General features: G+C 35.0%; 1 protein-coding gene across 5 annotated transcripts in view; it reads left to right on the top strand.

Annotated features, from left to right (window-relative positions):
* Positions 1 to 13,634, top strand: part of XRCC4 (X-ray repair cross complementing 4) — a 109,476-nt gene extending 95,842 nt beyond the window's left edge. For all 5 annotated transcript variants that reach the window (XM_058169931.1, XM_058169930.1, XM_058169932.1 and 2 more), the window contains one exon: positions 10,045 to 13,634. In XM_058169931.1, the coding sequence (XP_058025914.1) occupies positions 10,045 to 10,150 (106 nt within the window). In that variant the 3' untranslated portion in view covers positions 10,151 to 13,634. The remainder of the gene's footprint in view (positions 1 to 10,044) is intronic.
* The last annotated feature ends 2,127 nt before the right edge of the window (positions 13,635 to 15,761 follow it).

The following is a 15,761-nucleotide window of genomic DNA, read 5'->3' as shown; positions in this document are numbered from 1 at the left end:
GAACATACCTGTAAAATTAAAATTATATAATCATTATATAATGACCTTGAAAATAATTTTTCCAAATAATAAAATTATAAAAATGAATAGCTTCATAAAAGCTATTCATAAAAGCTACAGTTGTGATCATTCAAAATGAATATTATATAATGTTAATTTTAATAAAATAACATTTTATTAGAAATAGCAGCAACAAAAGAAATTTGAGTGATGTATCTAGATCTTTCCAGGTTTCATGTTATTGCAGTGGTAAAGTCCGCTTTGAATAGAAGTGAACACACATTATTTTCTCCGAAATACTATGAAAGTAGCTTTTCCAGGATGATGTTTACCAAAAGTCTAGCAATCCCGAAATCAGGAATTTGATTCAACTATATTTGTAGATGCCTTACAGCACAAATCAAGGTGGGCAAAAAATCTTATATATAAGAGTTTGCCTACCTAGTCCTGCCTTAGCAATGAATGCCAGTTGGGGGATCCATTCACAGCCAAACATTCTCTCTCAGCCCAACCTTCCTCACAGGCTGATTGTTGTGGGAAAAGAGGAGGAGGAAGCTGCGATGGATATTTGCTGCCTCAGTTATTTGTAAAAATAATAAAGACAAGATAAAGAAATCTGTATCTGTAAGTGTGTGTGTACGTGTAATCTTTATAATTATTAATTCATCAATATGTCACTACCTGGTGATATAGTTGGATTCAATCATTAAGGTTGATATCTGTCATATGTTAATATTTTAATGTGTCACACAAACTATATTGAAATCTGCAGAATTGTTTTTATATACCACTCAGTTCTATTAACTTAAAATATGCCTTGTTTCTGTGGATTTAATGGCATAATTATAAAGACTGAGAGTCCTTTCATATGACCATAATGATCTGGGAAAGCTAGCATTCCTATCTATTACAGAAAGTTGTCATTAAGAAATACCTGTATATGTCATGGTATATGAGAAAGACCTTGATAGATGGTGCAAAGAAATGAGAATGATGAGATAAGAGAGGACATAACCTACAGCTGCATAACGGGTGGAGAAAACAACTCAGAAGGGACCTTCCCTAGTTTCTTGCACTGTTTAAGAGAAGGTGGAAGAATTGAACTTTCAGATTTGCAAATTGATACCAGCCTTCCTTGATAAACCAGACATGAGACACCACTAGATGAGCTAACTCTACTTTATTGAAAAACTACATTAACAGACCCTTGCAAGTAAAAGAATCTCTATGTAAAAAAAAAAGTCTCCACAATTTATCCAACTGCCATTAATTTCATAACACAAAAATGTAGTACAGCTATTTTAAAATCCTGAACAAATAAGTTCTCTTCATTTCATCAATTTCCTACTAATTAAGTCCTCCCTGGACCCACATAAATGGTTATTCCAAAGTATAAAATGAAGGTTGTTTTTGCCCCTGGGATTATTCAGCATGCATAATGAAAACAGGTTTTACAGCATAAATAACAATGTGCTTTTACTTAAGGAAAGATTGCAGCTGAGAGTTATTCCTGTGTTAGCAAATTACAGCATATTATTGTTATTTATTTTTCAGAAGAGAAACCACACATCTTCAGTTTAAGTGAAACGTTTATGCTTGGCAAATATTATCCACCTATTCTTCCTTTTTTCCTAATTGGTAGGGCAGTAGAGGAATTCATTTCATAAAACAATAATTAAATGAATCAATTAAACTTTGAAAAAAGAAAGGAAACTGGAAACAGCCTTCCTCATCAATATACTTTGTACTGCAGTCATAACTTACTTCTGTATCAAGTTTATTCCTATTGTATCAACTATAAATTTGATGGCACAGATAGTCCTAGACTTAAAACTTGTTTAATTGCAGCTTGAAAAATGTCATGTACAATCAGTTTCACATTTACGACTGTCACAATGTCCTCATAGTAATATGATCAAAATTTGGGCCCTTGGCAACTGACATGTTTTTATGATGGCAGCATCCCAGGGTCATGTGTTCATCACTCTTGACCTTCCAAGCCAGCTTTAAACAAAGTCAATGGGGGAAGCAAGAGTCACTTAATAACCTCATGATTCACTTAACTGCAGTGATTCACATAACCATGATACAAAAAAATGGTTGTAAAATTGAATATGACTCTCTTAACAATTGTCTTGCTTAGCAGCAGAAATTCTGTTCCCAAATGTGGTTGTAGGTTGAGAAATACCTCCCCTGGCCCACCATTTTTCCCTATTTTGCAGTATGCAGAATTTAGACAAATCCGTGATGACAATGTGCAAATAAAGCCACTTTATACATTTTGGAGTATGAGAGGAATTAAGCTGTTAATATACAGTACCTAATAGCTATAGATTTTAGGTGCAATTTTCAGGGCAGCTCATATACAGCAGAAACTGAAAGTATAAAAACGCATTGTGATATTTGATGCAGAAGTGGGATAGAAGAATCAAGGCAGATGATGTCCTTTCATGCCTGCAGCATGTTTGGTTGGTTGTATTTGCAGTGTGTAGGGTTTCCCCCCCCCCCCTTCAAATGTCATCATGCACTGATGATGTTACCTAATTTAGTAATGAAACACGTGCAAGAAAACAACGAAGCTCAGAGAGCACCAAGGACCCCACAGTTCAACCCTGAGCTACAAATATTCTCTTCCATTGGTAGTGTTATCTGTTTTCTGTATGTCTGTAGTTCCACTATATTCATGTAAGTTCTGTTGAGTTGGTTGTAGGAACTTCAGTAAAACATTCAAGTATCAACAAATCTGGAGTTAGAATATCATTATTTTTCCAAGATGTAATTTTATACCAAGGAAGTCTTGAGAAGGTCACAGAAGAACATGATTGAGTTATTTCAAGATGATAAAATTCAGCAAGGGCAAATTATTAATCGACCTGTGTTTCACAAAGCATTCTTCTGTGAGATCTGCCTCTGTTTGCAGACAGGAAATTAGCTTCCAAGTTAAATAATTTACTCCTTGCAAATTTATTAAGAATTGATGGTAGCATTCCTGTCTGCAAGACTAACCCACTACAGAATTTGATAGCCACTCTTTCCAAAGTGAATTACTCTTTCCCACAGATGGGAAAAAAACAACCCACCTGACATTTTAAGGAGCTTCGTTAATCTTTGTGTATAAATTATTGGCAGATGTTAGTTTAATGCTCATTAAACATTTACCTGGAACAACTATTTCTGAAGCTAATGGAAAATGGTGAACACTTTAGAAGGGGAGAAATGCAGCCAGAGCAGGTTTTTCCTTTTCACATTTCAGAGGAAAGGAAAATGACCATTTAAGGACTAAGTACAAAGTCTGCTTTTTTGTATTTCATGAAGTCATGTCTTATTCTTAAATGATTAAGAACTGTTATCATAGAAGCATTTGATATGGCGCGACCTCTTAACTTTCCAATAAAGCTAAGCAGAGCCTATGCTAGGGAGGTTCTAGTATAAAATTTGCTTATGCATGATGAAATCAAGAATCCATCTAGTATTCTTTCATAACACTTTTTTTTTCAAACACTAATATGGAAGTCTTGTACATGTTTGTGCAATTTTTATGAATTGGCCTCAGCAACCACTGGGGAGGGACATTCATTCATTCATTCATTCATTCATTCATTTAAAAATAAAAGTTTTTATTTAAAAACTTTTCATAGTGTAAAAGATAAATTGAAAGGGAAAAAGGAAAGAAAATGAGAAATCAAAATTTCCACTGCAGAAATTTCATTATTATTCCATTTTTATGCATACAATAATTTTGCTGCATTATCATATGCAAAATCAATTTACCAAATTTTCTAATTAATTGTCCATAAGTACTAATAACAAGAATTCTGTTTTTTTATATTAATCTTTAAAATTCTTCGCATCATTGCGTGACTATATATCCAAAATTTCTTAGCTTTCTTACAAATCTATCATGCATGATAAAATGTCCCTTCATGGTTTTCACATTTCCAGCACTGGTTTAAAATACCTTAGTACAGTTTTAATAATTTCTCTAGTGTCATGTACCAATAATCATTTTGTATTTTTATATACATCATTTTATATTTTTTTCTCTCTTAAATTATGACACTGTAAATTTAATTTTATTTATTTATTTATTTATTTATTACTCACATTATCTCTCAAGTGTCCATCTCTATGTTATACTGTTCGTATATGTTTTAGCTGTTTGTATGAAAACCATTGAAAACTATGTCCTTTTGTAGTCAATTGTTCTCTTGACTTCATCTTAATTCCTCCATCCTTCTGTATTAAGTCTTAATATATTAACTCTTCATCTCTGATGTTTCTGTTCTTTAAAATGTTTCATTTGCTGAAGTCAATAATAATCTGAGCTTGTATTTTTTTCATATTCTCAATATGCCACATACATAATGATTTTTTAAAATCCACATTTATTTTTTGTACAATAAAAAGACTGCCAACCAAATTTCAGTTATGATCTTCCAATTCTTACATTCTTTTATTTCTCAGCAAGACCCATTCTTTCATCTAAACCAAACAGCAGGCTGCAAAATACATTTAACTAATCGGAAGGAAGCATGAAAAGGCAATAATGCATTCCTTTCCTGGGTCAGTTTTTTTATCTGACTCTACAGAACAAACAGCCTCAGCTGAGAAATAATAGAGCAACAATAGTTTTAGTGTTGCTGAAGTTTAGTGTTTAAATTTAAACTACCATTTAAAATGCCTAGTATCTTAACCACTACACCAAACTGACTCTCAATTCATTATTATTACCTTTAGAAAATGATGTGTGAAAATACACATTTCATAACCTCATTTTTAAAATTACATTTAGAATGATATTTATTTATTTATTTATTTAGAATTTAATTTCTATACCGCCCTTCTCCCGAAGGACTCAGGACGGTTTACAGCCATGTTAAAACTACAGATATAAATAACAATTTTAAAAATGAATTAAAACCAAATATTTAATGGTCAGATCAACTAAAACGGTCAGACCGACATAAAACCCGATTAAAATTACAGTTAAAATTATACTTAGGCTAGTCCTGCATGATGAAATAGTAGAGTCTTCAGTTCACGTTTGAAGGCCCGGAGGTCGGGGAGTTGGCGTAACCCCGGAGGCAGCTCATTCCATAGGGCCGGTGCTGCCACAGAGAAGGCCCTCCCCCTGGAGGCCACCAACCGACATTGTTTGGTCGACGGCACCCTGAGGAGGCCCACTCTGTTGGAGCACACAGGTCGTTGGGAGGCTATCAGTGGCAGAAGGCGGTCTTGTAGATACCCCAGTCCTAAGCCATGGAGCGCTTTAAAGGTGCTGATCAACACCTTGAATTGCACCCGGAAGGCTACCGGCAGCCAGTGCAGGCTGTGCAGGATAGGTGTTATATGGAAGCAACGCGGTGCTCCCTCTATCACCCGCGCAGCCGTATTCTGGACTAGCTGGAGCCTCCTGGTGCTCTTCAAGGGGAGCCCCATGTAGAGAGCATTGCAATAGTCCAGGCGGGAAGTAACGAGGACGTGAGTGACCGTGCGTAAGGTACATGTATATTAATACATAACACTTTTTTCTCTTGTGCAAAGGTACAAAGATTTAATTAAATTTTAATTAAAGTCTTTAATTCTGACCTTGCACATTTTTTCTATAATTTTAAATGATAGTTTAAATTTAGAGAGCCAGTTTGTTGTAATGGTTAAGGCACTAGACTAGAACCTGGGTAACCAAGAGTTTTAGTCCTGCCTTAGACATAAAGCTATTTGAGTGACCTTCACCCAGTCGCTTTTCACCCTAGGAAGGAGGCAATCACTTTTGCGCAAACTACTTCCAAAAATCTTGCCAAGAAAACTGCAGTCACCAGGAGTTAACAATGAGTCAAAAGCTTGATGATAATAAATAATAATACTCATTAGATGGACAAAAATGCCAAATCTAGCTTGAACATCTGGCTGACTGTGCAATGAACCATAAATAATAATGGATTAAATTTAATATAGTTGCCTGCATGTTTAAACTTCCACTTTTCTCTCTCCTGTATCTTTACTCACCCTACTCCAGAGAATCCCCTTCATTCAAAAGGAGCTTTGCAATACATACATGAGGGAAAGAAAAGTCTATTTGTCAATAATCCCTATTGCACTGGTAGATAAGCACCAACAAAAAAAGATAATTAAAATGAAACAGATTTTTCCCAAGAAAATTAACAGTTGCTATATAAAGTAAATGCTGAATTAATTGGCACTGAGTAATTAAAATAATATACTTGTGTGATTAACCACTTATGTTCAGCAAACATAAAAAGCAGATACCATATTAGTAAAAGTTTGATTTGGATAGTGATTAGTTTATTTAATAGTCATATCTAAACATCATAAATGTATGAGAGTTTCTACATCTAATCCCAATATTATTTTAATCACAGACTCTAGAAAATTATTAAATTTCAGTCTGGAATTTGTATTTATGCTTTGCTAAATTGGCACCTAGAGAAAGTATCTAGAAATTCCAGACACCTTCTGCATAATGGTGCTGTGAGTAAAGCAGGTGCTTCTTTTTTTTAACCAAACATTTCTGCCAGATGTTGATACCTATGGTACTTTAGTTACTCTAATTTTTAGACAGAGTATGAATAAGCAACTCTTCTCCTCTGGCTTTTTGTTTTAAGCATCACCAGGTATCTTTTTAAACACCTGATATTCTACCCTGGACACATGAAGCAGATAGCCAAGCCTCACATCCATCTTTTTGGGTAGAGAGAAACATCAGGTTTTGGTTGGTTGGTTGGTTATTTTTAGATGAAATTTCAATTAATGCATTATACTTTACAGTGTTGATAGATTTTTCCCACTCTGCTGCCACCACCCTCCCCAAAATATGAGCTATTCCTAATACCAGGGATGGTTCCCTCCTAGAAATATTTGATATAGAACTCTCCATTTTTTCCTCCCAGCCAAGCTTTATGGTGTGAGATTTCATTAGTTTGCCTTGCCTTTCTGGAATCAGTACATAACAAAAATATAAATCTTGCTTTGAAATCTTTCCTCTGTGGAAGCCACATTGAGATCAAATGGCAACAAGAGAGAAGAAGGAATTAATCATCTTGTATAATTGTCTCTTTATTTTTATTGGTTGTTAGAAATGGCTAATACTAGAAGAGAAGATAATTGAGAATATAACAGAGGATGTGTTCTTTTTCATTAATTAGAAAATGCATATATCACTTACCCCAAGTTTCCAAATAGACTCCTCACTTGTTGCTTCCAAGCAATCTTAGTTTAGATAATCTGAGTGTCTTAGGGTCACTACTGAACCTGAGATGAGTAAAATCAGAAAGAGCTTCATATTAGATGAACATCAATATCTTACTAGCAGCATAGAGACCAACTTGAGTGGAATGAGGTGGAGATAATTTATCCCAGACTTGTCTTTCTGAGGTTTTTCTACAAAACAGCAGCCGAATTTAGGACCAAATGTAGTAACTCCAGTCAACTGTGGTTCTAAATACCTTTGTCAGATGCATGAATATATATTAAAATAGGTATAATAACTGAATGAAAATGATTGAAAATTTCAGTTGGAGCAGGTTGCTGTGCAAAATTGATTTGGCTTTTTCATTCCCGGAGTTCTACCTAATATGCAAATAATGTTTTAGTCCAGTTTCCCCCTCACCCGCCCCCAGTTTACTGCCCTCCAGATATGTTGGGAATAATGATCAAATCCAAGAATATGGAGAATACTTCAATCATTTGGACTGTTGGTGAGAATTTGTATCACTCCATGAATAAGCATATAGATTGTTGCTTTGCATAGTGATGGGAAGCAAAACTCCATAGCATCTGAAAACTCAACGTAGAATGCAAATACTCATTTTATAACACAGAGCATTTATTAGTAGAACACTTGTCAATTTCCATTATTTTTATGCAGTGCATCATTAACTAATAAAGCACTAAAACTGAGAAACCAAAAGGTTTCTAGGATATTTCTTTGAATATCTATGGAAACTTTTCATAATACTTGAACCATGCTACAATATGTATCCTTTCAAATACCATACTGGGAATTCAACAACAAAAAAAAACAGTAAAAGTGTCAGTCATTGATGGATATGTCAAGTTGGGGGAAAACCAAGCATTGTACACATACGTAGATCTTATGTAAAATCTTGGCAAGTTTAACCTATTAGTTTAAATGAATATTAATAAAGGCAAAATTATTATTGTAACTGAAACTGTCACATAACTTCTGTTTCAGGCTGAGATGTCAGTTTATAGCAACTCTCTGGTTTAAGAGGGCCCTGGTTTAACCCTTAGTTAAGAATGGAGAAACTTGTAGTATTTAACTTACTTTGTTCTGTCACATAGCCTCATTCCTTTCAGTATTAGGACAGGCACTATATCACATAATTCATAGTCATACATGTTTCCATATTTGGAATTACATTGATATTGGAAGACAGGTGTATTCATGCATGGTTTCATTTTGCCCCCATTAATTTTAAATCAGCAGTAAATTTAACATTAGCCCAATATGGAAGGAGAAAGTGAAGTTGTGAAAACACTTCAGTTTGAACTTAGAAGTTTTGCAGTTTTCAGCCATTTTTGAGACACTCTTCCCAGCAGGAGTAGGAGTTCCAATGGAAGCCCTCTCTTTACTTGACTTGAGTAGGATTTGAGGTTGGGGGGTTGTGAGGAGTTTCAGAGAGGTTAAATTTGATGGCTGGTTTATGGATAGTTAGGCTGGTGGCTGTGTAGTGACATCCGAGCAGGAATAAATGTAATGTGACTGACTAGTAAGGAATTGGGGTACTAGAATCATGCACCATCCACAGTGATGATGAATGGAATAAAAGAGAATCGTATAGACAGGAGAGGAACTGCATTATTGTGGTGATATACTAAGGGAGAAAGGGATGTGGTGGCTCAGTGGCTAAGACACTGAGCTTGTTGATCGAAAGGTCGCCAGTTCAGCAATTCGAATTCCTGATGCTGCATAATGGGATGAGCTCCCATTACTTGTCCCAGCTTCTGCCAACCTAGCAATTTGAAAGCACGTAAAAAATGCAAGTAGAAAAATAGGGACCACCTTTGGTGGGAAGGTAACAGCGTTCCCTGCCCCTTTTGTATTTAGTTGTGCCGGCTACATGACCTCAGAGACATCTTTGGATAGCGCTGGCTCTTCGGCTTTGAAACGGAGATGAGCATGGCCCCTAGAGTCGGGAAACTTTACCTTTTTATACTGAGGGAGATATTGCAGAACACGGGTCAGGCTGCCATCGGGGAATGGATGTTTTAGGTTACTCTTGTCCCCTAGTTTTAATCTGGGGAATTAGGAAGTGGGGCTTTAGTATTTAGTGCCTTGAACTAAATAGATTTCATTGAAATCTTGCACGATTTCAAATATTTTTTTTACAATGCCTGAGATATCTTTTCTGGTATATTATATGCTTGAATTCAGAATTCATGTTGGCTCTGATGTAATGCCTGATAAGTAACTACATCAGTTGTTTAAAAAAAATGGCTAACCCTAATCCTTTCCTGGTGGTCTAACCAGATCTGACCTTGTTTACCTGTTTTGAGATCAGTTAGCAATGACTAGGTTTTGCCACCTGCTAAGAATGTTACACAAATTTTTTAATGCCTGGATACCCTTTTTAAAAAAAAAAAACGGACAAGAACCACTTAAGAATATATAGACTATATATAAAGCCTGGGAATATAAAGCCTAGGAACTTGAAATATGATTTACTCTGTATTGTCAAAACAGTTGAAAATATTATAAATTGCATACGAGAAAGTTTAAAACCATTCATATTACCATTTACTTTGTTGGTTGAATTGTTATTTTATATATATTTGGAATTAACTAATATACTAAGCGCATAAATGACACTATCCAATTCTATAATTTAAATGCTGTTTTTGCCATAACACAACCACAAGCATCTTTGAAAAATATTCTTTCTCTCCAAAATCTGAATAAAGACTCCATAAAGTATATTAAAAGATAATGTCTTGCAATGTTGTGCCTGCATTTAATTTTATTTAAAGTAAAATTGTTCATTTATTTCATGTTTTGAACTTTAGACTACATTCCGCTTCATCAAAACCGACGGAGAGGCAACTGACCTTGAAAAGGGCAGAGGAAGAGAAAAGCACAGATGACCCTGAAGACCTGTTTGATGATATCTGACTTTTCTGGAAGAAGGCTACAATTTTACTATAAACTGCTAAAAATGCAGTCAATTATCTCTTCCAAAGAAACTGTTTTACATGTGACAGTGGAGGGAGTTATTTGTACTTTAAAATAATATTCAACTAGTGTTTTATCTTTTGCTAATAAAGGTTGTACCCATGAATCACTTACAGTCAACACTTTCCATTCAAGGCTTTACAAACTTCAGGAAGTTAATCTGCCTCCAGTTGATGTGAATGAGAAAAGTTAATTTATCTTCAGAATTATGAAGGACAATTACCAGACCATCAAAATGGCAGCAGTGAAAACTGGGAAGAAGGATGAAAGGCTGCAACCCATGACTTCAGGCAGAAGAGGTGTCTTAAAATCTCTATAGTGATTAACAAAAATCTCTATGATTAACAAAAATATATTTCCTAAATTAAGAATAGATACAGTGTCTCATCCATTAGACAAATGTTTTCTTTCTGTTTGATCACCGCTTTTAAATGTCCAAAATGAAGTCTCTTGCTGCAAAGTTATTTTCAGGCCTTTACTCCATTTCCTTCTTAGTAACAGTCCCTAGTGACCATGCTTTTGAGAACAAAAGCAGTGACCCACAACTTCTACCAGCACTCTTGGAATATCAAAAGCAAGGGTTTCTATGACATTTTGGAGATAAGGCTATCTGTTGTGCATTGTTTTACATTTTGAATTGGAGAATTCTTATACATAAATAATATTGCCATAATAGGCCAGTTTGTCCCCAGTCTTATATCTGGGTATATTGAATTAAAACTCCCAGAACTCTCAGCCAATGAGGGAAATCTGCCAGTTTTAAATCTAGGAGATTGGGGAAAGTCTGCATAAAACTTTGAAAAAAGCTTATGCTAATAGATTAATTAATAGATTAATTATTGAAATGAATTAAGATTGAAAATATTCACATTCTGTTCTCAGCTATCAAATATCACTACTGAACAACTTTGGACTAGCCACCATCTTTCAGCTAACTAAGTTCACAGGATTGTTATGGATTAAAAAAAAGAACTGATGAAAGTCTGCTATGTGTATTTTTTGCTCATGAATAAGAAAATGGGCACATATGTATGCTGTGGGGACCCTGGGAGGCACGTGACAATATATACTTAACCACGTCATGCAAATTATACAATTTACATCTTGGTTAATAGTATTTGTTCAGCAATCTTTTCAAAGTCACAATGACATTGAATGAGGAGATTTATGGCTAGTCCTTGAAATTGTATTGCAACATCTCAGTAGTTACTTGATTTTGATTTAAGCACTTAGCAGCAACTAGTTCACAATGATGAGATTTGCTTCTTGTCACTGTCATGTGCTGGCCATTTGAAACTTTCACTGTCAGCTTTTGACAGTCAGTGGCAAAGCTGGCAGGAGATTGTCCGTGGCAATCACATGATGCTACACCAAATGACCATGTGGGATTTGCCTGATGGTTACAACTGAAATTTATGAATGAAGGCAAATGTACATGTTTCATTCTGTACTCTCTCATTCTGGTGAGAGAGAAGTTCCCTGAGAATGGGCTCCAGCATGAGTCCAAAAACTCAGACACTAAATCTCCAATTCCTGTGAGTAACCCAGATTGGGCCCTACAAGAACTGAAATTGCTGGAACAGCTATTATTAAGATGATATAGTCATGTGACATCACACTTTGCAACCATGTTGGTTAGCAACACAGTTTCCAATCCCAACAGCTAATTGAGAACTATTTGTACTTGCCTCAGACCTCATAGCCTATGTATGTAATGGAAGCATTTGAATGATGATATCACACCCATGCCATTTGATGTCAACACAGTTTGTTACAGACATCACTAGGAACACAGGCCAAATTAGAAATGTAGAAAGCCATTAGAAGCCAGATTGCCATGGAGTTGAGCCTATCTTTTATTCTATGAGCTTAAATTAAATTTATTTTTTCAGTCTGAAGGGTATTTTTCTGCTTGGTTTTCCCATTACTTTTACAAAGTATGTGAAACCCACTTTGAAAAATTGCCTTGGCAATTCATATAAACACAACCACTTGGTGTTTTGTTTGTTCAAGTATTCTACTATGGAAATTATTCTAGTGTTAAGCATTTATGCAAAGTACTCCTATAAGAAGTAATTTTAGATCATTTCAATACTTTCTTAATTACAGAAAGCTGAATACTCAGTTCTGCATATAATTCTGGTTATGCCTACTGAACCTTATCTTCTGTTGGATAAAACTTTTGTGGTGGTGGTCTATTTTTATTTTGTAAGCCTTGAATTTCCATTCTCTTCTCCCCACAACTAAGCTTGTAAGATATTTTTCTTTCTTTTAATAAGTCAATTAAAATAACAGTTTTAAGTATTAGCTTTGTTTTAATGGTAACCTGCAAGTAGTCCTCAATGGAGCAAGCTAGTTTTTAAAAATGTCTGGAATGCTGAAAGAAGTTACTTTGAAAGAACCATCCACGAAAATAAAATATTGTCTGCAAACAATTGTATTGGGTTTTTTTATAGAAAGACAATATAAAAATAATCCCTAATTCCTACAATTTTCCTCAAAAGAAGTGTCTTAGAACAAAAAATAGTGTAGACAGGTAGTGAGGAAATCAGCCATTTGATTATTATTATTGTCTATCTGGAGCAAGGGAAAAAGATGATCCTATGAATATGGGGAAAAAAGAGGAAAAGGGAGCAGATCTCCAGTTTTCTTTTAAGAGAACTGGCTTGGTCATATGATTGTAAGATGTTTCCCAGATACCAGACATAATTTAAAGAATTTTAGCTGCAAATAAGACTTTTTATTGTACTGCATACAAATGTGGTGCTCTTCTAACAACATAAAACTCTGAGGTATAAAAACAGCATTATTTAATCAGTGAGATTACTGTTTTGTTATGAAATGTAAACTCCAATTAGTAGTAAAGAGATAATTACCCCATTTCTAGAATTCTAATCTGGTAGATTACAGGTCAGGGGTAATTGGATCCAACTAGTAGGGCACTCTAAAGTGCTGCCCAGTTTCAGGAGGAAGAGGAACTAGAAAAGCTATAAATCACCTTTTGTTGTATCTTCTTAGTAGCTGTGTTAAGGAAAGTTTGCAGAGAATGCTGTCTTACTTCGAAATATTTTCAAAGTTTTCCCAAAATGGCTATCAATAATGAAATCTCATACCATACCATACCATACCAAACTAAACCAAACTAAATATAAAACAGCAACCATTGATAAATCCATGAACCATAAACACCTACTATACCAAGTAGAAATGAGTGCAATTAGTTTCATACAAACCTGATCTGAGCTAAGTGCCTTGCTTCAACCAATGCTTGGGCAATTGACCTGGGCACTATATGTGGACCTTATAATGTCATTTATGTATGTATAATCTACTGCATGTTCTCATCTTTTCACAGAGAGGTACTGCCAGCATATTTGTGTAATAAAGTCATTTTAAATTGTCATAATTACCTGAAATAAAAGAATATGAGAACTTCAAACTGATTACATGGTTTTTCACTCCACAGCTAAGACTGTCCTCTGCCCATGGTTTCCTGTTTATAATGCCTCCATCATATATGGATTGAGTCCTGCTTCAACCATTATTCGATATAAAACGAATGAATGAATAAATAAATTATATTCAGTTGCATATGTTTTTTATTTGTAACTGTTTTTGTATTTTCATGGTTTTAATTATTGTGACACTGTTTGCCACCCAGACTCAATTTGAGATAGGTAAGTATAGAAATTGAATAAATAAATAAATTCCACAAATAATCGCTATATCAACCTCTCTGTCAATGTGGTCTCCTCCAGATTCCTTTGAGTTATAGTGACAAAGCTGTTCTAGGACAAGGAATTCTGAGAATTGTCCCAAAACATTTCTAGGATACTTTTGAGGGAAAGGGTTGCGCTAGCAGCTGATTTCAGAATTTCCCCGGTATGATTGTACAAGCTCTACTTTTTATAATGCATTGCAGAAACAAATCTTGCAATCCTGAATGATCAATTTGAATATGTCCTTGAGGAGAAATCTGGATCTACACGTTTTTGAACACTGAATTTGACCAACTACCATACATAACACTTTTGTGGAAATTGAAAGGAAATTATTTTTATGACTAAACTCAAGGACAAATGCTAATTCATTCAAAAGGAAAGAAATCTAAACTTAGATTCTGTTTTTGGAACAAAACTCTTGAATCTATGAACTAATAACCCATTGTAATGATACAAGTTCAAATGTTTTTCTTGACCTTAAATAGTTGTTTTGTTTCTAGAATTAAATAGACATTTCCAGGAAACTTTATGTTCTGGTGCCATTAAACTTTCTGTAATTAAGCACTGGGTGTTTGGTGATGACTGTTGGAGTTGCCTAGTAACATCAGCAATGCAGTGATTCCCCTTTCACTCTATCCTAGAAAAATGAACGCTGCATGGGAAACAACATACTAGACAAACTAAGTACATACTAGATGGACATTACCTTACAGACGACCCCCATCCCGTTAAAGACCTTGGAGTTTTCATGTCAAATGATCTAAGTGCCAAAGCCCACTGCAACTACATAGCAAAAAAAGCTCTAAGAGTTGTAAACCTAATTTTGCGTAGCTTCTTTTCCAAAAACACCACACTACTAACCAGAGCATATAAAACATTTGCTAGACCAATTCTAGAATACAGCTCACCTGTTTGGAACCCTCACCACATCTCTGACATCAATACAATTGAACGTGTCCAGAAATATTTTACAAGAAGAGTTCTCCATTCCTCTGAAAACAACAAAATACCTTATCCCACCAGACTTGAAATCCTAGGCTTAGAAAACTTGGAACTCCGTCGCCTTCGACAAGACCTAAGTTTAACTCACAGAATCATCTATTGTAATGTCCTTCCTGTCAAAGACTACTTCAGCTTTAATTGCAATAATACAAGGGCAACCAATAGATTTAAACTTAATGTAAACCGCTTTAATCTAGATTGCAGAAAATATGACTTCTGCAACAGAATCATCAGTGCTTGGAATACTTTACCTGACTCTGTGGTCTCTTCCCATAATCCTAATAGCTTTAACCAAAAACTTTCTACTATTGACCTCACCCCATTCCTAAGAGGACCATAAGGGGCGTGCATAAGCGCACAAACGTGCCTACCGTTCCTGTCCTATTGTTTTTCTTTTCTTCTTCCTATATAGAATAGAATAGAATAGAATAGAATAGAATAGAATAGAATTTTATTGGCCAAGTGTGATTGGACACACAAGGAATTTGTCTTGGTGCATATGCTCTCAGTGTACATAAAAGAAAAGATACGTTCATCAAGGTACAACATTTACAACACAATTGATGATCAATATATCAATATAAATCATAAGGATTGCCAGCAACAAGTTATAGTCATACAGTCATAAGTGGAAAGAGATTGGTGATGGGAACTATGAAACGATTAATAGTAGTGCAGATTCAGTAAATAGTCTGACAGTGTTGAGGGAATTATTTGTTTAGCAGAGTGATGGCCTTCGGGAAAAAACTGTTCTTGTGTCTAGTTGTTCTGGTGTGCAGTGCTCTATAGCGTCGTTTTGAGGGTAGGAGTTGAAACAGTTTATGTCC

Source organism: Ahaetulla prasina, chromosome 2, assembly GCF_028640845.1.
Source record: "Ahaetulla prasina isolate Xishuangbanna chromosome 2, ASM2864084v1, whole genome shotgun sequence".
Taxonomy (NCBI): domain Eukaryota; kingdom Metazoa; phylum Chordata; class Lepidosauria; order Squamata; family Colubridae; genus Ahaetulla; species Ahaetulla prasina.
The sequence above is the reverse complement of the archived record's forward strand: the minus strand, read 5'-3'. Positions and strand labels throughout refer to the sequence as shown.